Genomic DNA, 22,359 nt, shown 5'->3' with positions numbered 1-22,359 from the left:
GAATCTAAAACACAGACTTCATCATACATTCTCACCTGAATTTCTCTAATGACCCAGAGTAAAGCAAAAGGTTTAGCACATGAGAGTGAAAGGATCTGAATCTCACTTTCTATCAAACTTTTAGAGCTCTGTTAACCATGGTTAGTATCAACTATGATTTTAGGCAACTTTGCTTATAGTAAAAATAACTCGTAATTGTTATGTATCTGGATTGGGATGCACTACAAACAATCTAATGGAGAGTTCAAGCTTTAGGCTTTCCTGAGTGTAGTGACTCTTGAAATTGACACATCCCTTGTGGATACCCTGGAAGCTGTGTTTATGGAATTGTTAAGAGATACTGGCTCTTTGATGCCTGTGGAGGATCTTATCTCCTTGCACCTAAATTGTACTAGTGGACTGCTACAAGGACTTCCACTGCTAATGAGGACTGATGCTGTGCTGGCAGGCTGTTGTTTTCTGTTTAATATCCTTTTGAGTAAGCGGGTACCAAGTATGGCCACGGCAGTCCTGTGAGTTTGAATGTTTAATGTGAAGTGACTTCTGTTGGTCATAGCCACAAATAATTTCAGATGTACTAACTTGATAAACATATTCCAGATGTTTGGTTAAACCTAAAAAGACCTCTTTGGTGGATGTAGCAGTACATCATTTCATATGTATTAATTTCATAACTTTTTTTTTTTTGAGATGGAGTCTCACTCTAGGGTGGAGTGCAGTGGCACAATCTCGGCTCATTGCAACCTCCACCTCCTGGGTTCAAGCGATTCTCCTACCTCAGCCTCCCAAGTAGCTGGGACTACAGGCATGAACCACCATGCCCAGCTAATTATTTTTTGTATTTTTAGTAGTGACAGGGTTTCACCATGTTGGCCAGGCTGGTCTCGAACTCCTGACCTCAGGTGATCTGCCCACCTCAGCCTCCCAAAGTGTTGTGATTACAGGCGTGAGCCACAGCGCCCAGCCTAATTTCATAACTATTGATAAATTTTCATCTTACACTGAATTTATGTTTAGACTTAACTTTCTTCTTACGCTAAATTAATGAATTAACATAAATCATAAAGATTCTGTATTCAACTATAAAAACATAAAATTATCACACCAATTTAATTATTACAAGTAGTTTATACATACTGCATAATGACTTTGAAAACAGTATAACTCAAAATAATAGAAAACAAAATTAATTGAATGAAGTACTACTGAATTTCAGGTATTTCTGTGACAACACAAATTTAAAATTTAATAAAACATTACCTTTTCTTAGCAAAAAGTTTCTTAAGTCAGATTATCCTTTCATGTTTTAAATGAAGCTTCTTCTAAAGAAGTCATTTTATTCACAGTTGCAAATTTCTTTTTAACACATACAATGCATACTACATGCTGGAATCAAACACCTGAAGAAGCTGGAATCTTATGAATACAGCCAGGGCAACAGTGTAGAGAATCATGAACAAAAACATCACAGTCCACACAGAAAACATTTTGGCACACAGCACAAACATAAACCTGTAGTGAAAAGAAGAAAAGTGATAGTTTCCAAAAGTTAATTATAGCACAGCTAGATGACATTCAAGGTGTGCTTTGCTCTTTTATATCTCTACCAATTTTTTCCCACTACCTACTTTATTACTTCCAATGTACTCTATATTCTCAAATCTAAGGCAATTAATTTTTTCCCCAAAACTGTCCCTTAGAAATGAAGGAATGATTTTGTTTTTGAGTCTTTAAAGTCTATTCTATTATAGTTCACTCTCAATTATTTCATTCTAAGATTTAGGAAAGACATATGAGCTTCAAACCATCGCTACTTTTGAATGCTTAGCAAGACCACCTGACTGATTCAATTAAAAAGAGAAGCATAAAAATTTAACATAGATTCAGTTATTCTTAGGGAATGACCTCACAATTGCAAAAGTTATATTTCCCTTTAAAGTAAACCTTTAAAAAAATATGTCAAATGACACAGATAAGACAAACAGAAAGGAAAAAACTACATTTGTTTTTTCAGCATTACATATATGAGTACTTGCACCTTGGGATAAAATTTCCAGGGCAGCTTCATACACAGATTAAAAAATCACTAAATCTCAGAAGTATTTGGCTTTGGATAAAAAATAAAAAATAAAATGAATGAATAAATAAATCTCAAACAACACAGACAATGAACTATTCTTAAAAACTCAAATGAGGCCGGGTGTGGTGGCTCATGCCTGTAATCCCAGCACTTTGGGAGGCCAAGGCAGGCAGATTGCTTGAGCCCAGGAGTTCAAGACCAGCTGGTCAACATGGTGAAACCCAATCTCTACTAAAAATACAAAAATTGGCTGGGCATGGTGGTGCACGCCTATAATCCCAGCTTCTTGGGAGGCTAGGCACGAGAATCACTTGAACTTGGGAGGCAGAGGTTGCAGTGAGCCAAGATCGCATCACGGCACTGCAACCTGGGTGACAGAGCAAGAGTCTGTCTCAGAAAATAAAACCAAAAAACTGTCAAATGATTCAAAAAGTGGTTCCAGTTAAGAGGAAGCTACTGATGTCAAAGAGGTATATAAAATTTAATAAAATTACTTTATAAATTGTGACTGTGGAATAGCAATACTTCTAATTATTATTTTATATATAGTTTTAAATAAGAACATGTAACTAAATTAAAAATTAAAGCTAGACAGTGATCCATATTATTTACATCTATACCAGTTTATATATTAAAGTTGGCCCTCTTCAAAATTTAAAAAAATATTTTCTCATTGGCATAATGGAAGAATCACCTATTACCTGTGGCCACCTTAAACAACTCCAATGTGTTATCACACAGCTTAAAGTATAATATGAAGAAAATATTTTAAATACTTTAAGACTAAATGCAGTTTAGCTTGAAAGCTAAAGACAAATTACATGTTTTACAAGGGTGTACCAAAGTAGACATAACAATCAAAGAATTTAAAAAAAGAAGAAAAAAATTTTTTAAAAAGATGAATTACAAAATATCTTTATAGCAAAAATTAGAATGCAGAATAACAAAACTACTATTTAAACTATTTTGTTCCCATTTTACCTTCATCTGTTGTCATTATCTTGACAAGAAATAAACTGATATGAGCCTGGTCTTTAACAACCTGTTGAAAACTTATAGTATCATTTATTTCAATATTTCTTGTACATTACTTAATATCTAGAAAGCCAAAGAACTTACATGTTGGTCTTTCAATTCCCCCTGACATCCATAACAAAATCTGAAAAAAAAGTTTAACAATCAGTTTTTTCTTAGAATTCACTCATTAAAATAGTTCAGCAAAATCTCAATAACTAGAATCCTTTAAATAATATGTACTTGTCTTCACACATGACTTTCAGGAAAAAGAGTTAAGAATACCAATAGGCCAGGCATGGTGACTCATGCCTGTAATCCCAGCACTTTGGGAGGCCGAGGCAGGTGGACCATCTGAGGTTGGGAGTTCGTGACCAGCCTGGCCAACATGGCGAAACCCCGTTTCTACTAAAAATACAAAAATTAGCTGGGCGTGATGGCAGGCGCCTGTAATCCCAGCTATTCGGGAGGCTGAGGCAGGAGAATTGCTTGAACCCAGGAGGCAGAGGTTGCAGTGAGCTGAGATGGTGTCATTGCACTCCACACTGAGCAACGGGAGCAAAACTCCGTCTCAAAAAAAAAAAAAAAAAAAAAAAGAATACCAATAATTTAAAAAAATTCCACAGTATATACAGGGTCATCTGACAGCCCAAAATTTAGTTTTTATTTTAATTAAGGTTAAATGTGAGCATGCTTTATTTTTCTTTTTTTTCGAGTCAGGGTCTTGCTTTGTCTCAAAGGCTGGAGTGCAGAGGTGCTATCACAGCTCACTATAGCCTCAACCTCCCGGGTTCAAGTGATCCTCCTGCCTCAGCCTCCTGAGTAGCTGGAACTACAGGCATACATCTCCATGCCTGGCTAGTTTTTTGTTGAGGCAGGGTCTTGCTATATTGAGACCTTTTATTGAGGCTGGTCTCGAATGCCTGGGCTCAAGCAATCCTCCCATCTTGGCTCCCCAAAGTGTTAGGATTATAGGCATGAGCCATTATGCCCAGCCAGAAGCACTTTCAAGCTTTTGTTTGATAGTCACTTATTCTAATAAGTGCTACTTTGTGATTCTTCACAGTTATTGGCTATGAATTTCCAAATATGAAAGAAGAGAATTTAATTCTCTTTCAACCATCTTGAACCCAGTAATGCATAAATATGTAACTAGTGTCATTCTCAATTCTTTCTACATAGTTAAGTCTTCCTTTTGGATAGAACAATAATCAATGTTTAGTTTACCATGCCTATAAAAATATTCTCAGCTAAGCCATAAGTTTTCCCCTATTTAAAACATTTTTTTCCTGGAAATACTGTGTTGCTATTCCCAAGGTTAGTTTCCTATGTAATTGACACTAATTCAGGCCCAGTCTTCTCCAGAATAGTCTAACTGTCCTCTCAATATGTTCAAACACATCAGGAGTTCTGCAGTTTTCATCCCCTTAGTGATCTCTCTCCCGGAGCATTCTGACTGTCTCCAAACTGGACGGTTCCCCATATGTGACACACAGGTATCATTCTGGAATTTCTCCTTACCATCATCCTAGGCCGTTCTTCAGCCTGTTTTGAATTAGATACATATTACTAGATGCCATGTCATTCTCTTTCTCAGTTCCTTTGAATCACCTACCTCTTCCAGACCTTCCCCAGAAAAATCTCTTTTTGAGACCTTACAAGTCTGAAAATGTCTTTATTCTACCTACACTTAACTGATAGCTTGTTTGGGTATCTAACTTGGTAACAATTTTCACTATAAACTTTGAAGGTGACTGCTCCCTCTCTGCATCCAGTGTGGCTAATGAGAAGCCAAACAATTTTAATTCCAGATCCTTTGTGTGTGACCTAGTTTTTCCTCTCTGGAAATGTTTAGGGTTAATGATTTATTGTGTATTCTGAAATTTCACAATTATGGAGTCTGCCTTCCTTCAATACATTAGGCACTTGGCAGTCCCTTTCTTTTATCTTTGTTGTAGAGATGAGGTCTTGCTGTGTGACCCAGGCTGGCCTGGAACTCCTGGTCTCAAGTGATCCCCCAGTCTCGGCCTCCCAAAGTGCAAGGATTAAAGCTATGAGCCACCCTTCCCAGCCAACATGCCCTTTCAATCTAGAAAGTTCTGACCTTCAATAGAAAATTTCTTTGAACTATGTCTTTGATGATTTTCTATCCTACTTTTTTTCTTTTTTTCTGATATCATTCTCATATTGGACCTTCTGGATAAATCCACCAGTATTCTTATCTTTACTGTCCTATTTGAACCTCTTTATTTTACTCCTTTTATTGTACTTTCTGGAATATTTCTTCACCTCTATCTTCTATAGTACTGGGTTTTTCATTTCTACTATATTTAACCTCAACCATAAGCAAATAAATACCAAGCTAAAACAATGAGACTTTTTTTTTCTTTTGCCTGTGAGTTTTGGCCAATATAAAAAGTTTCATAATAACTAATGTTGGCTAAATGTGGGAAAACAATAAATGAAACTTCTTTGAAGAATAACTTTACAATATCTATCAAAATTCATGAAACACGTAAAACTCTTGACTCAGTAATTTTACCTCTAGGAATTTACCATGAATTTATACTTGTACAAGTGTTCAAAAATATAGATATAAGCATTATTTGTTAATAGCAAAAAAAAAATCTTAAATATCCAACAGGAAGCAGTTATATAAACCATAATTATGTGAAATATGCAACAATTTCAAAAACAACATTGATCTAGATATGGTGATACTAAATGACTTCCAAATGATTTAAGTGTGAAAAGCAAGATGGATACATAATTGTCTTCTGCTAGCCGGTGTTTAATGTGATTCCTAAATCCTGGATGTTCTTTTTTTTTTTTTTTTTTTTTTTTTTGATTGAGTTTCACTCTTGTCGCCCAGCTGGAGTGCAATGGTGTGATCTTGACTCACTGCAACCTCTGCCTCCCAGGTGCAAGTGATTCTCCTGCCTCAGCCTACTGAGTAGCTGGGGATTACAGGCACCTCCCACCACACCTGGCTAATTTTTGTATTTTTAGTAGAGACAGTGTTTCACCATGTTGACCAGGCTGGTCTTGAACCGCTGACCTCAAGTGATCCATCTGCCTCAGTCTCCCAAAGTGCTGGGATTACAGGCGTGAGCCACCGCGCCCAGCTGATCCTAGATGTTCTTAAAAGTAGTAAATCTTTATTTTCTGAAAACTATTCTATAAAAGATTGACTACCTCTATTTCAGACCTTATTTGTTGTATTTCACACAAATAGCATTCATAAAAATACTTAAAGATTTTAGATAAATTATGTTATGCCAGGTTTTTTTTTTTTTTTGAGACGGAGTTTCGCTCTTATTGCCCAGGCTGGAGTGCAATGGCACGACCTTGGCTCACTGCAACCTCTGCCTCTCGAGTTCAAGTGATTCTCCTGCCTTAGCCTTCCGAGTAGCTGGGATTACAGGTATGCGCCACCACACTGGGCTAATTTTGTATTTTTAGTAGAGATGGGGTTTCTCCATGTTGTTCACGCTGGTGTTGAACTCCTACCTCAGATGATCCGCCTGCCTTGGCCTCCAAAAGTGCTGGGATTACAGGCATGAGCCACTGTGCCCAGCTTTTTTTTTTCTTTTTTAAGGACGCTGTCTCACTATGTTGCCCAGGCTAGTCTTCAAATCCTGGCCTCAAGTGACCCTCCCACCTCAGCCTCCCAAAGTGCTGAATGAGCCTCTTATTTTCAGGAGTGTGCTATGACTGGATTGTACTGGCTCAAAAGGATATATTGTTAAATATGTATTCAAGAGAGCTGGTTGTTAATTGGTAGCTAAAAACTGGCCATGGTGGGAGTATTCAAACCATGGAAATCAGCAAATACTACCAATCAGGGCTTTGTTTCTTTTCCTTCTGGAAAACTGATTTAGTAGTACAATCATCACCCTTATTTATACATAGGTGGGTTTAGTGAAATTATTTGGCTTCTGGAGATTCAGGTCTATTTAGCAATGAGTCATTTCAATCATAACCATGGCATTCTTTGTCTCATTTTCCGTATTAGAAGTACTCTTGTCCAAGTTAATCAGATTATTTTTTAAGGTAGTAACAATCTATTCAAACATTAGCTTACCACTTATAACAGATATAAATTAGTCCAAACTGAAATACCTTTCTCCATTATGTTCTTCTAGGAGAATTTCTTGAAAAGCATCCAAAGGAAACAAATGATGGTAAGACCGTGCCAAGTGGGGAGCAGACACCAAAGTAAGACCTAACACATTAAGCAGAGAGACATGTTGAGTAGTCCAAACCTCATGAAGACAACAGCTGAAAAGCCAAAAGATGTAACTTCAGCAGAATATTTTCAGTTTCTTTTAGGATGGCAGTTATTAATTTTACCTGTGGCTATAACAGAAGATTGTAGGATGGAGTCTTAGTTCTGTCACTAAGTGTGTAACCAACCTGTCTTGGTCTATTTGCTTACTTATATTATAAATGAAATAAAATTAGACAATTCTATTAGTTTAATTCTTCATTCTTATATATATTTACTTTATAAAGGTAAGAGATGGAAAAATGTCTACTACATCTACTGCACTGCCTTTAAAGAATATACTTTTTTCAGAAAGAGGATCAGGAACTAGAATGCTACATTTATACCTGGAAGTGGAGTACTGGGCACTCAATTTAAAAAGTAATCTATCTTTCTTTGCACAGATTAAATCCAGAAACATAGGAATAACTTAGCATTTACATTAATTTTAGCAGCAATACAGATAAGAAGTCATTCAAGATTTACTGAATAATGAACAGTTGGTTTCTTACCACAGATTTTACATTCAACAGGTAGCTCACAGTACTTTGCCCGACACTGTGGGCAGAAATAGCCTCCTAATGTAAGCCCTGGCTCGGTATTGCCATCCAAATGCCTGTAGGGGGAAAAAGGTAATATATAATGATCTGAAAAGTTAGAGCAGGAAAGCACACTATCGTGACCTTAAAATCTTGACATTATTTAAAAATCTATTTAAAAGTCTGTATTTTTGGCCGGGCGCAGTGGCTCACACCTGTAATCCCAGCACTTTGGGAGGCCAAGGCGGGTGGATCACCTGAGGTCAGGAGTTCAAGACCAGCCTTGTCAACATGGTGAAGCCCCGTCTCTACTAAAAAATACAAAAATTAGCCAGGCACCTGTAATCCCAGCTACCTCGGAGGCTGAAGCAGAATTGCTTGAACCCAGGAGGCTGAGGTTGCAATGAGCTGAGATTGCACCACTGCACTCCAGCCTGGGTGACAAGAGTGAAATTCCATCTCAAAAAAAAAACCGAAAGAAGTCTATATTTAAAAAAAATTTATGGCCGGACGCGGTGGCTCACGCTTGTAATCCCAGCACTCTGGGAGGCCGAGGCGGGCGGATCACGAGGTCAGGAGATCGAGACCACAGTGAAACCCTGTCCCTACTAAAAATACAAAAAAATTAGCTGGGCGTGGTGGCAGGCGCCTGTAGTCTCAGCTACTCGGAGAGGCTGAGGCAGGAGAATGGCGTGAACCCGGGAGGCGGAGCTTGCAGTGAGCCGAGAGTGCGCCACTGCACTCCAGCCTGGGCGACAGAGCGAGACTCTGTCTCAAAAAAAAAAATTATAACTTTTTGTAGAGATGGGGGTCTTACTATGTTGCTGGTCTTGAATTCCTTGCCTCAAGTGATCCACCTGCCTCAGCTTCCCAAACTGCTGGGATCATAGGTGTTAGCCACTGTGCCTGGCCTAAAAGTCTATTTTTAAATCTGTGAGTATGTCTTATAGCTCAATTATGCTACATTCATTTTCCCCCCTTCAGTTTTTTTATTTTTTATTTTTTTTTGAGACAGAGTCTCACTCTATTGCCCAAGCTGGAGTGCAGTGGCGCAATCTCAACTCACTGCAACCTCCGCCTCCCAGGTTCAAGCAATTCTCGTGCCTTGGCTTCCTGAGTAGCTGGGATTACAGGCACGTGCTATCACGCCCAGCTAATTTCTGTATTTTTAGTAGAGATGGGGTTTCATCATGTTGGCCAGGCTGGTCTCAAACTCCTGGTCTCAAGTGATTCGCCTGCCTCGGCCTCCCAAAGTGCTGCGATTACAGATGTGAGCCACTACACCCGGCCCTTCTCTTCATTTTTAAAGTTTCTATTACTATCTTTGAATTCACTAATTGTTTCTTCTGCAGTGTCTAATCTGCTGTTAATCCCAGCCAATATATTTTTCGTCTAAAACACTGTATTCTTCATCACTAGAAGTTTGATTTGGGTCTTTTTTATACCTTCCATATCTCTTCTTACCATTCTCATGTTCTCTAATATCCTGTACAGAGTACATTTATAATTGTTGTCCTAACATCTCTGTCTACTAACTTTTTTCTTTTCTTTTTTTTTTAGATAAGAGTCTCGCTCTGTCACCCAGGCTGGAGTGCAATGGCACGATCTCAGCTCACTGCAACCTCTACCTCCTGGGTTCAAGTGATTCTTGTACCTCAGCCTCCTGAGTAGCTGAGATTACCGGCGTGCACCACCAGGCCTGGCTAATTTTTGTGTTTTTAGTAGAGATGGGTTTTGCCATGTTGGCTATGCTGATCTCGAACTCCTGGGCTCAAGTGATCCGCCCACCTGAGCCTCCCAAAGTGCTAGGATTACAGGCATGAGCTACCGCACCCAAGCCTTTGTCTATTAATTCTACCAACTGGGTTATTTCTGGGTATGTTTCCATTCCGTGATTTTTCTCCGTTTTATGGGTCATATTTTCCTTTGCATCCCTGGTAATTTCTGCCAGGGATTGTGAATTTTGCTTTGTTTTGGGTGCTGGATTTTTTCTTTTTTTTTTGTATTCCCTTAAATATTTAAGGGTTTGTTCTAGAATATACTTCATTAACTTGGAAATAGTTTAATCTCTTCAAAACTTGCTTTTAAGCTTTGTTAGGCTGGTCCAGAACGGCTGTTAGTCTAGATTTTTCTTTTCTTTTTTTTTTCTTTTTTCCCCTCCGGTTCCAGTTCTTGTGATAGAATTAATTTGATCCCATTACTGTGGACTCTATTCAATGCCTGTCATGTTAACAGGTATTTTCATACAGACTGGTGAGAACATGAATGTTCTCTGTGTGAGCTCTGGGAATTGTTCTGTCTGCTGCTTTCCAGTGATTCTTTCCCTGACTTCCAGTAGTCTCCTCACACAAAAGTGCTGATCAACACTCAACTGCTGACTCATGAGCAAGTCTCTGCAGCTCTCCAGAGAGTTCTCTCTGTGCAGATTTTTCCTCTCCAGTACTCTGACCTGCAAAATTATCGCCATCTCAGCCTCCTTGAAAGATGAACTTTGTTTCTTCAACTCAACAACATCTCTAGCCTCTGTCTGCAGCCTGGAAATTCCATCCAGGCAGTTAAGCTGGAGTGCTCTTAGGGCCCATCTCATTTGTTTCCTTTCTTTCAGGGATCATTATCGGCAAGGCTTGCTGTCCAATGTCTAAAAACCACTGTTTTATATATTTTGTCTGCTTTTTTTGACAGGAGGGTAAATCTAGTCCCTGTTACACCTTTTTGGCTGGAGGCAGAAATCTTGCTTGTGATTTTTAAGAATTACTCTCTTAAATTTGTTTTATAATTATGTAAAATACAAAGCTCTGAAGTTAAAACAAGGTACAGTAATATTCTATATAACATTTTGGTCAATGATGGACCACATATATGACAGTGGTCCCATAAGATAATACCACATTTTAGTTGCACCTTTGCTGTGTTTAGTTACACAAACACTAAGTGTTACGTTACAATTGCCTACATTATTCAATACACAATATGCTGTACAGGTGTGCAGCCTAGGAGCAATAGGCTATACCATATAATTGCGATGTTAGTAGGCTACACTATCTAGGTTTGTGTAAGTGCACTCTGTGATGTTTGGACAATGATGGTATCACCTAATGACACATTTCTTAGAACGTATTCCTATCATTAAGTGATGCATTCAGAAAAGTCTAGGGTCTATTGCTTTGCTTTTCCCTACACACTCACTGAGGTAAACATTAAAAAAAAAACAACTTCCCCCTCTACCCCTTTTAAGTTTTTATTATTTCCATAGTATTGTTTTTATTATTAACATAAACAAGTATATATATCCACTTACATCTCTACTTTCTTCTTAGGTGACTAGTAGCATACTACAAAATTCTCTCAAACTTACTATTTTACTTAGTAATATATCCTGAAGATCACTCCATACAAGTATATAGAGAGAGTCTTCATTGCCTATCTTTTGAATTTATAACTTTAAAAAAGGAATTAAAAACGTAAAAACATTATCACTGATATTTTCAAGGTCTTTACTTACGCCATGCTGAAAGAGGGTTTTGCATCCTGGTCAGATAAAGAAGCAATGGTGTGCTGAGGAAATCCTTCATAGAAGAAAATGTATTACTTTCTTTTTCCAAGCAAACAGCAGAATTCTAGGACTAAGAACCTAAAAATGTTCTTATCAAAAAGCTAATGAAGTTGTACAAAATATCACTTTACCGCCTTTCAGATAAGCTTATGACAGCATGATGAAACTGACTAATTCCAAGCTACAAGAAAAAGTAGAGGAAACACCTGTCTATATATGACCTCAGATTCTGAAGTTCATATATATATATACATACATATATATATATTTTTTTTTTTTTTGAGATGGAGTCTTGTTCTGTCACCCAGACAGGGGTGCAGTGGCGTGATCTTGGCTCACTCATCCTCCACTGCCTGGGTTCAAGCGATTCTCCCACCTCAGCTTCCCAAGTAGCTGGGATTACAGGCATCCGCCACCATGCCCAGCTATATATTTTCTAACTTAATAATGATTAACACTACTTTTTAAAGAGGTTGTAATTTTTACATCATTTCTGATACAACTGAAGATATCATAGTACACCTTCATTTTATCTAAGTTTAGACTTTTATGTTTAAAATTTTGAAATGCTCAAATGTTTCATGTAATTTGTTTTCCATATATAATTTTAAATTCTGAAAACATGTTCAGGAAAAACAGAAACCATTTTTAAAAAGATATATTACATAAAAAATTTAAATGTATCTACATATCAAAACAAATAAAAGTAAAGGCAAATAACCAACAAGAAAAATATTTGCATCAGGTGACTGAGAAGGGTTAACATTCCTAAAGGACTCTAATAAATAAATTATAAATTTAAATAACTTTAAAACGAAATAAGAAAATATATCAGTAAATCAAAAAGATTAGCTAAACATAAGATCTAAAATGTATTGAATGTTTACATCAAGCATTATTCTAAATGCATCATCTGTATTAACTCAATCCTTGAAACACACAATAAGGTAGACAGTTACTGACATCATTAAACACATGAGAAGACCGTGGAAAAGAGAGGTCGACTAGTAATATAAAATGCCAAAAGTAGAAAAGCATTCTATTTCATTAACATTTAAAAATATATATATTAAATAAGGAGATTCTTTTTCTATTTAAAAGTTATACCTTTTTTCAATATAAATATAATAAATTTTCATTATAACATTTTTGTAAAATAGAAGAAAATAACATTTTAAAAAAGTGATCCAAGGCCGGGCACAGTGGCTCAAGCCTGTAATCCCAGCACTTTGGGAGGCCGAAGCAGGCGGATCACAAGGTCAGAAGTTCAAGACAAGCCTGGCCAACATGATGAAACCCTGTCTCTACTAAAAATACAAAAATTAGCTGGGCGTGGTGGTGCCCGCCTGTAATCCCAGCTACTCAGGAGGCTGAGGCAGGAGAATTGTTTGAACCTGGGAAGCAGAGGTTGCAGTGAGCTGAGATCGCACCATTGCACTCCAGCCTAGGCAACAGAGTGAGACTCCGTCTCAAAAAAAAAAAAAAAGGAAAAAGAAAAGTGATCCAAAACCAATAATTTCCCCTCCTTTGAGCAATTTGGTGTACTTCCCTGCAAGTTTTGTCTTTGCACAGTTTGTATTACACAGCTTTGATCATACAGTACAGAGAATTTTGTAGCTTATTTTATTTTTATTTTATTTTTTTTTTGAGACAGAGTCTCGCTTTGTCACCCAGACTGGAGTGCAGTGGCGCAATCTCAGCTCATGGCAAACTGTTTCCCAAGTTCAGGCGATTCTCCTGCCTCAACCTCCTGAGTAGCTGGGATTACAGACGTCTGCCACCATGCCCAGCCATTTTTTTGTAATTTTTAGTAGAGACAGGGTTTCGCCACGTTGGCTAGGGTGGTCTCAAACTCCTGACCTCAGGTGATCCGCTAGCCTCGGCCTCCCAAAGTGCTGGGATTACAGGCATGAGCCACCACGCCCAGCCTTTGTAGTTTATTTTAAAAATTTCTTAATATAAGTATTTTTCTTTTTTTTTCTTTTTTGAGACAGAGTCTCGCTCTGTCACCCAGGCTAGAGTGCAGTGGCGCTATCTCGGCTCATTGCCAGCTCCGCCTCCTGGGTTCATGCCATTCTCCTGCCTCAGCCTCCCGAGGAGCTAGGATTACAGGCACCCGCCACCACGCCCGGCTAATTTTTTGTATTTTTAGTAGAGATGGGGTTTCACTGTGTTAGCCAGGACGGTCTCGATCTCCTGACCTCAAGATCCGCCCACCTCGGCCTCCCAAAGTGCAGGGATTACAGGTGTGAGCCACTGAGCCCGGCTTAATGTAAGTATTTTTCTATAAACACAGTTTGTACCTTTCTAGCCTTAAAAATAAAGAAAGCCAACAGTATTTTCTGGGTAACAGGACTACTGGTACTTTTAATTATTTTTTTTTCCACTTCCCTGTACTTTCCAAAATTGCTTCAACAAGCATATTTTTTCTTTAAAAATTCTTGAATATTAAAATAACTTGTACAAATGAAAATAGAGAGCCTAGATATGTATTTTTTAAAAACATAAAAACACTTACCCATACGAATAAGTGAGCATTCAGAACTTGAGCTAGCAGGAGGAGGACTAACATGATGTGTGAGCAACTCTTTGTAATGGCTTTCATCTAAAATAACATGGTATGTGCCTAACAAGATGAAAAGGGAAAAAAAACAGCTTCATAGACATAACGAACTATACGTTCTATGTAATTCTGTAAAAGTTTTATCATCTGAAAATGTAAATTTTCAAAATAATGATTTTAACTAAATTATCACTTTTAAAACCTTATTTAAATAATATATCGAAATCAACTTCTCTAGGAATAACTGTAATTACAATTGATTATTATTACTATTATTATTATTTTAACATATAAATAGAGACAGGTCTCACTATGTTAACCAGACTGATCTCAAACTTCTGGCCTCAAGTGATTCTCCTACCTTGGCCTACCAAAATGTTGGGATTACAGGCATGAGCCATCATGCCTGGCCTGTAATTAGAATTTAATTAAAGATAAGTTATAAAATCTTTATAAAGAATTACATACAGTAAAATTTCCAGCTTTCCAAGAGTTATAATACTTCCTCTAAATACTGACATAAGTACTGAAAACTCTTTGCATTTTGAGATTATTTCTTATGGAATCAATGATATATTTAAGATGACTGCCCATATTTTAGACTACTTTAGTAGCTCAGAACAGATTAAAACATCCTAATTTAATTAATAAATTATTTCCTACACAGTAATTATGAACAAATATTAAATAAATTATATACATACCACCAGTTTCACGAGCAAGTACAGTGCAAACGCGAACTTCTGCAGACAATCCAATAACAGATACTCTAATTTTAGCTGCCTTTAGGGTCTTCATAAAATCCAAGTAGATAGATAGTTTTAGGAAAGAAGAAAAACATTTAAGATTTAATGTATTTGAAAAATAAAGAATGCTGTGAAAACTAGTAATAAATTCACTACATCTACCACAAAGATGAATCATACATACAAAAAATATATATATATATAAATAAATTTGCTACAGAATTCTCTTTACAGTTGTAACTTTGGTTTTGACTTTTTGGTCTACCTTGATTAGATCATAAATATTAGATGGATCGCAAGTTGTAAGGCTGCTAAAGATGATTAGTACTTCTCGACTTGTATGTCCGGGCATGTGTCTTAAAAGAAAGATAAAATACACTCCAATTAGGTACAAAAATTATACTACCAAAAAATTTACCCAGAAAGAATAGTAAACATAGGATTACACATTTAGACTACAGAATACCTCATTTGTTTCAACAATGCAAGGAAAGGTTGTGAGTATATTTTAAACACTAATGTAAATTTTTCTAAAATGAGCTATGCACTTCAAAAAATTGTTAATTTATAATTGACAATTTTATACATTTTTTACATGTATATTTTTATATGTATTATATATATTATATATATATTTATATTACATTTTATATATATTATATAAATATACACATTATATACATTATATATATTTTTATATAATTATATTTTATATGTATATAATATATATTTTAATCTATGTATAAAAATATACATATTTTATATGTATATATGTATAAAATTTTTTAAATGTATAAAAATTTATATTTTTATACAGATTTATGCATTTAATAAATGTTTATTAAAATACATTTAATAAATGTTTATTAAAATACATTTAATAAATATTTACTGAGTACTCTCAAGTTCTGGGGATAGAGTGATAAACAAGACTGACAATGTTCCAGACATCATTAAGCTTACATTCTAGTAGGTTTGTTTCATACAAAGTCTAAAGTATACAATAAAAAATACAGCAATATATGGATAAACTTTAAACTAAAATGTGGCAATATCATATGGCTCAGCTTTAAAGTGTATAGATGTGGCTTCAAAATAGTAACACACACTTCTTTCTCAAAGACTATATAGTAGTCCCCTCTTATCTGCAGAGGATACATTCCAAGACCCCCAGTGGATACCTGAAATCAAGGATAGTACTGAACCCTATATATACAGTCGTCTTTCGGTATCCTTGGGGGATTGATTTCAGGCCCTCCTATGGATACCAAAATCTGCAGATGTTCAAGTCCCAGATACAAAATGGCATAGTATTTGCATATAACCTATGCACATCCTCCCATATACTTTAAGTCATCTCTGGATTACTGATAATACCTAATACAATGTATATTATGTAAATAATTGTTATCCTCTATTATTTAGGGGATAATGACAAGAAAAAATGTCTATTTGTTCAGTACAGGTACAATTTTTTTCCAAATATTTTTGATGTGTGGTTGATCGAATTCACAGAAGCAGAACCCAGGATTCGGAGGGCTGATTATGCCATGTTTTTCCCTATACAGGCATACCTCGGAGATACTGCAGGGTTGGTTCCAGACCACAGCAATAAAGCAAATATCACAATAAATATTTGCAATAAAGCAAGTCATATGAACTTTCAGGTTTCCTAGTGTATATAAAAGTTCTGTTTACGGCCGGGGGTGGTGGCTCACGCCTGTATTCCCAGCACTTTGGGAGGCTGAAGCAGGCAGATCATGAGGTCAGGAGATCGAGACCATCCTGGCTAACACGGTGAAACCCCGTCTCTACTAAAAATACAAAAAAATTAGCCGGGCGTGGTGGCAGGCGCCTATAGTCCCAGCTGCTGGGGAGTCTGAGGTGGGAGAATGGTGTGAACCCGGGAGGCGGAGCTTACAGTGAGCTGAGATAGTGCCTCTGCACTCCAGCCTGGGCGACAGAGCAAGACTCCGTCTCAAAAATAAATTAATAAATAAATAAAAAGTTGTGTTTGCACTATACTATAGTCTAATAAGTGTGCAACAGCATTATATCTAAAAAAAAGTACACACCTTTATGAAAAATACTTTATTGCTAAAAATCGACTGAGCTGTCAGTTAATAATATCTTTTTGTTGATGGAGAGTCTTGCCTTGATATTGATGGCTGCTGACTGATCAGAGTGGTGCTTTCTTAAGGGTGAGGTGGCTATGGCAATTTCTTAAAATAAGACAAAGTAGTTTGCTACATGGGTCAACTCTTCCTTTCATGAAAGGAATGCAAATGCTGTTTGGTAGCATTTTATTCCTAGTAGTACCTCTTTCAAAATGCGAGTCATTCCTTTGAAACCCCACTGATGCTTTATCAACTAAGTTTATAGGATATTCTTTTTTTTTTTTTTTTTTTGAGACTGATTCTTGCTCTGCCACCCAGGCTGGAGTGCAGTGGCACGATCTCGGCTCACTGCAACCTCCGCCTCCTGGGTTCAAGCAATTCTCCTGCCTTAGCCTCCCCAGTAGCTGGGATTACAGGCGTGCGCAACCATGTCCAGATAATTTTTGTATTTTTAGTGAGGACGGGGTTTCACCATGTTGGCCAGACTAGTCTTGGACTCCTGACCTCAAGTGATCCACCCGCCTTGGCCTCCCAATGTGCTGGGATTACAGGCATGAGCCACCATGCCCAGCCAGTGTAGATATTTTGACCTCCTTCTATGAATGGCATTTAGAATGGTGAATTCTTTCCAGAAGGTTTTCAATGTACTTTGCTCAGATCCATCTATGGCAGTCACAGCCTTATAATATGTATTTCTTAAATAATCAAGATGTGAAAGTTCAAAGTATTCCTTTATCCAAGGGTTGCAGAATGAGTGCTATGTTCGTAGACATGAAAATAACATTAATCTCCTTGTACATCTCAATTAGAGCTCTTGGGTGACTGGGTGCATTGTCAATGAGCAATAATATTTTGAAATAAGTCTTTTTTCTGAGATATATCTCAACAATGGGCTTAAAATATTCAGTAAGCCCATGCTGTAAACAGATGTGCTGTTATTCGGGCTTTGTTATTCCATTTGCAGAGCACAGACTGAATAGATTTAGCATAATTCATAAGCACTCTAGGATTTTCAGAATGGTAACAAACATTGGTGCCAACATCAAGTCACCAGCTATATTAGCCCCTAACAAGAGAGGAAGCCTAGCCCATGAAGCTCTGAAACCAGGCATTCACTTCTTCTAGCTATGAAAATCCTAGATGGCATCTTCTTCCAACAGAGGGCTGTTTCATCTACATTGAAAATATGAGGCCAGGTGCAGTGGCTCAGGCTTGTAATCCCAGCACTTTGGGAGGCAGGAGGACTGCTTGAGCCCAGGAGTTCAAGACCAGCTGAGCAATGTGGTGAAACTCTACCTCTACAACAACAACAACAAAAATCAGCTGGGTGTGGTGGCACATGCCTGTAGTCCCTGCTACTTGGGGGGCTGGGAGAATAGCTTGAGCCTGGGAGTTTGAAGCTGCAGTGATCCATGATTGCACCACTGCACTCTAACGTGGGTGACAGAGCAAGACCCTGTCTCAAAAACAAAAAAGAAAAAGAAAATTTGGCATTTAGTGTAGTCACCTTCATCAATTATTTTAGCTAGATCTTCTGGATAACTTGCTGCAGCTTCTACATCAGCACTTGCTGCTTCCTCTTGCACTTTTTTATTTTTTATTTTTTTTTGAGATGGAGTCTCACAGTGTTGCCTGGGCTAAAGTGCAATGGCGCAATCTCGGCTCACTGCAACATCTGCCTCCTGGGTTCATGCGATTCTCCTCCCTCAGCCTCCCGAGTAGCTGGGATTATAGGTGCACACTACCACACCTGGCTAATTTTTTGTATTTTTAGTAGAGACAGGGTTTCACTATGTTAGCCAGACTGGTCTTGAACTCCTGACCTCATGATCCACCCACCTCAGCCTCCCAAAGTGCTGGGATTACAGGCGTGAGCCACCGCGCCCAGCCCCTCTTGCACTTTTATGTTTTGGAGATGGCTTCTTTCATTAACCTCATGAGCTCAGCTCTGTTAGCTTCAAACTTTTCTTCTGCAGCTTCCTCACTGCTCTCAGCCTTCATAGAATTGAAGAAAATTAGAGCCTTGCTTTGGATTAGGATTTGACTTAATGGACTGTTGTGGCTACTTTAATCTTCCATCTAGACCATTAAAACTTTCTCCGTATCAGCAATAAAGCTGTTTCACTTTCTTATCATTCATGTGTCCACTGAAGCAGCACTTTGAATTTCCATTATTTTTTTCTTTTTTTGAGACAGGATGTTGCTCTATCATACAAGCTGGAGTACAGTAGCACAATCATAGCTCACTGCAGCCTCAAACTACTGGGCTCAATCCTCCTGCCTCAGCCTCCTGAGAAGTCAGGGACCATAGGTGCTTGCCACTGTGCCTGGCTAATTTTTTTTTTTTGGTAGAGATGGGGGTCTTGCTGTGTTACCAGGGCTGGTCTCAAACTCATGGCCTCAGGTGATCCTCCCATCTCAGCCTCCCAAAGTGTTGCAGTCAGGTAAGAGCCATCACGCCCAGCCCAGCAGTTTTAATTTCCTTCAAGAACTTTACTTTTGCATTCACAATTTGACTAAGTGTTTAGCACAAGAGACCCAGCCTTCAGCCAGTCTTGCATTTTGACACGCCTTCCTCACTAAGCTCAATCATTTCTAGCTTTTGATTTAAAGTGAGACTTGCAACTCCTCCTTTCTCTTGAACACTCAGAGGCCACTGGAGGGTTATTATTGGTGTAATTAGAATATTTTGTGTCTTACGAGATGGGGGTGCCAAACAGAGGGAGAGAGACTGGAAAACAGCCAGTTGGTGGAGCAGTCAGAACACACATAACACTTATCAATTAAGTCTGTTGTCTTATATGGGCCCAGTTTGTGGTGCCCTAAAATAATTACAATAGTAACATCAAAGATCACTGAGCACAGATCACCGTAACAGATATAACAATAATTTACAAAGCTTGAAATATTGCAAGAACTACCAAAGTGTGATATAGAAGCATGAAGTGAGCACATGCTGTTAAAAAAATGGCACCAACAGACTTGCTCAACACAATTGCCATAAACTGTCAGTTTGTAAAAAAAAAAGTTATCTGAAAAGTGCAATAAAAGTGCAACAAAATGAGGTGTGCCTTACATACACACCATGATCAATAATGTATAAATCAGGCACAATAAGAGATTAACAACAATAACTAATAATAGAACAATTATAACAATGTGCCGGCATCACTACTCCTGCACTTTGGGGTCATTATTAAGTAAAATAACACAAACACTGCAATAGTTTTGACAGTCAATAACAACAGTTAATCTAATGACTTAGGCCATTACATGCGTGGGCAGCATATACCGTGAGGATCTACAGGACCAAGGGATGATTCACGTCCTGGGCAGGACAGAGAGGGAAGGTGTAGGATTTCATCACGCTATCCAGAATGGCACCCAACTTAAATCTTATGAATTCTTTATTACTGAAGTTTTCAATTTAATATTTTTCAGACCAAGAGTAACTAAAACTGGAAAGTGAAACTGCAGATAAGGGGGGATTACTGTAATTTAACCTTATAGTAATTCAGAGTCGTAATAATCATGAACATTAATCTTGTATACCATTTAATTAAAATGATAGCTTGTAGAGTTTTAAATTGTGGTGACCAGTTTTCACCTATACTAAATAGACGTTTTTATGCTTTCTGCAGCAATTTTATCAGTTAGTTATAGCTTTTCTGCTTATATTTTCATTGTTATCTTCTCAGCTCTCACTGGTAGACCCTGCTACTGTATTTACCTCTATTACATGTGTTGCCTCCTTCTCATCCACTTCAAAACTAGAAAAATATCTATTATGTAAAGGTATAAGTCTGAGCCAGGTCAGATTATCCAGAGATAAAATATATAAGCTTTAGGGAGGCTGAGGTGGGCAGATCGCTTGAGGCCAGGAGTTCAAGACCAGCCTGGCTAACATGGTGAAACCCCATCTGTACCAAAAATACAAAAATTGGCTGGGCATGGTGGCACACACCTGTAATCCCAGCTACTAGGGAGGCTGAAGCACAAGAATCGCTTGAACCCAGAAGGTGGAGGTTGTAGTGAGCTGAGATCACGCCACTGCACTCCAGCCTGGGTGACAGAGCAAGACTCTGTCTCAACAAAAAAAAAAATTAAAAAAAAAAAAAATAATATATATATATATATAAGCTTTAACTATACTAAGTATTTCCTTTGGGGTCTTAGCTCTATTCCATATAGCTGAACTTGACATATCTATTAATTTACAGATATATGAGGTTGGTGCAAAAGGAATTGTGGTTTTGGCCATTACTTTCAAAATAAATTAATAAATGTTAATAAAGGTACAACCAACTTATAATTATTATACTACATTAAATCTCATTTTAATAAAATATTTTTTCATCAACATATTTTTGTACTATTGACACTGCCAACAGTTTTAAATTATATTTTTATAAAACTTTAACAATATCTTACTAAAATGTAAAATAAAAATTACTAACCAACACCACACTAAACATCATAAATGACATTACATAATTTTTGTACTTAACGATTTTGTTATAGCTGGGTTTATGGGCCCCATATTAACACATCACTTCAACTTAACTCGTTTAAAAAACTTCTAATTCAATTATACATAATATATAATACTAACTTTAGAGTTTGCATAGCCATGCTTAGGGAATTATAAAGAGATGGCTCTCCATGGCAGGTCATATCCACAGCTTTCTTCAAAGACGTTATATGCTTTCTTGGGTTTCCTAAAATAGAAATAAGATCTTTAAATAAAATCCTATATATAAAAAAGTTTATGTTTCTCTCAAAATTTACATATCTATGATGTTAAAGAACAGAATCCTTTCAATTTATATTTCTGTTGGAATTTTATCTGCAATATTTTGTAAACAGTCTCACTTCATACTGAAAAACAGAATACAAATAATCTCCTTATAGACTAGCATACATATTTTAAAATAATGCTAACTTAGAGTGCATTTTTTTACTCTTAGTATTTCCATATTTCATCATTTTTAAGACCAATACATTTTCACATTTTAACATCTCTGAAATCAGCATGTGTTTAATAATCACTGGTAGCCAGCAGCACTTGTAACATAGTCTTTGCCTGCTCATATGTGAACCTACAAATAGGTCTTCATATATTGTGGCTTCAGTTACATTATGTACAATGTCCTCTTCATGGTGAGTTTAACTGCCATTTAAAATGTTTTTAAGGCCAGGTGCGGTGGCTCACGCCTGTAATCCCAGCACTCTGGGAGGCCACGGCGGGCAGATAACCTGAGGTCAGGAGTTCAAGACGTACCTGGCCAACATGGTATAAATCCCATCTGTACTAAAAATGCAAAAATTAGCTGGGTATGGTGGCACACACCTGTAATCCCAGCCACCAGGGAGGCTGAGGCACAAGAATCACTTGAACCCGGAAGGTGGAGGTTGCAGTAAGCTGAGATTGCACCACTGCACTCCAGCCTGGGCAACAACAGCGAAACTCCATCTCAAAA

At 37.4% G+C, this 22,359-nt stretch overlaps 1 protein-coding gene across 2 annotated transcripts in view; it reads right to left on the bottom strand.

The window, feature by feature from the left end:
• Positions 1-1,317: 1,317 nt before the first annotated feature.
• The window catches only part of LOC116462607 (general transcription factor IIH subunit 2), a 35,080-nt gene continuing 14,038 nt past the window's right edge, over positions 1,318-22,359 (bottom strand). Inside the window, exons 1-10 of one of the 2 annotated variants that reach the window (XM_032145257.2) lie at positions 22,230-22,249; positions 21,492-21,597; positions 15,028-15,118; positions 14,721-14,808; positions 13,972-14,079; positions 11,403-11,466; positions 7,874-7,977; positions 7,217-7,319; positions 3,200-3,239; positions 1,318-1,512 (exon numbers count right to left, since the gene is read on the bottom strand). In XM_032145257.2, the coding sequence (XP_032001148.1) occupies positions 1,393-1,512; positions 3,200-3,239; positions 7,217-7,319; positions 7,874-7,977; positions 11,403-11,466; positions 13,972-14,079; positions 14,721-14,808; positions 15,028-15,118; positions 21,492-21,553 (780 nt within the window). In that variant the 5' untranslated portion in view covers positions 21,554-21,597; positions 22,230-22,249 and the 3' untranslated portion in view covers positions 1,318-1,392. Of the gene's footprint in view, positions 1,513-3,199; positions 3,240-7,216; positions 7,320-7,873; positions 7,978-11,402; positions 11,467-13,971; positions 14,080-14,720; positions 14,809-15,027; positions 15,119-21,491; positions 21,598-22,229; positions 22,250-22,359 lie in introns of those variants that run through there. The other variant, XM_032145253.2, reaches the window with a different exon arrangement.

The sequence above is a fragment of the Hylobates moloch genome, unplaced genomic scaffold (assembly GCF_009828535.3).
Source record: "Hylobates moloch isolate HMO894 unplaced genomic scaffold, HMol_V3 SCAFFOLD_23, whole genome shotgun sequence".
Classification (NCBI taxonomy): domain Eukaryota; kingdom Metazoa; phylum Chordata; class Mammalia; order Primates; family Hylobatidae; genus Hylobates; species Hylobates moloch.
Note: the sequence above shows the minus strand (reverse complement) of the source record. Positions and strands in the feature narration are given on the sequence as shown.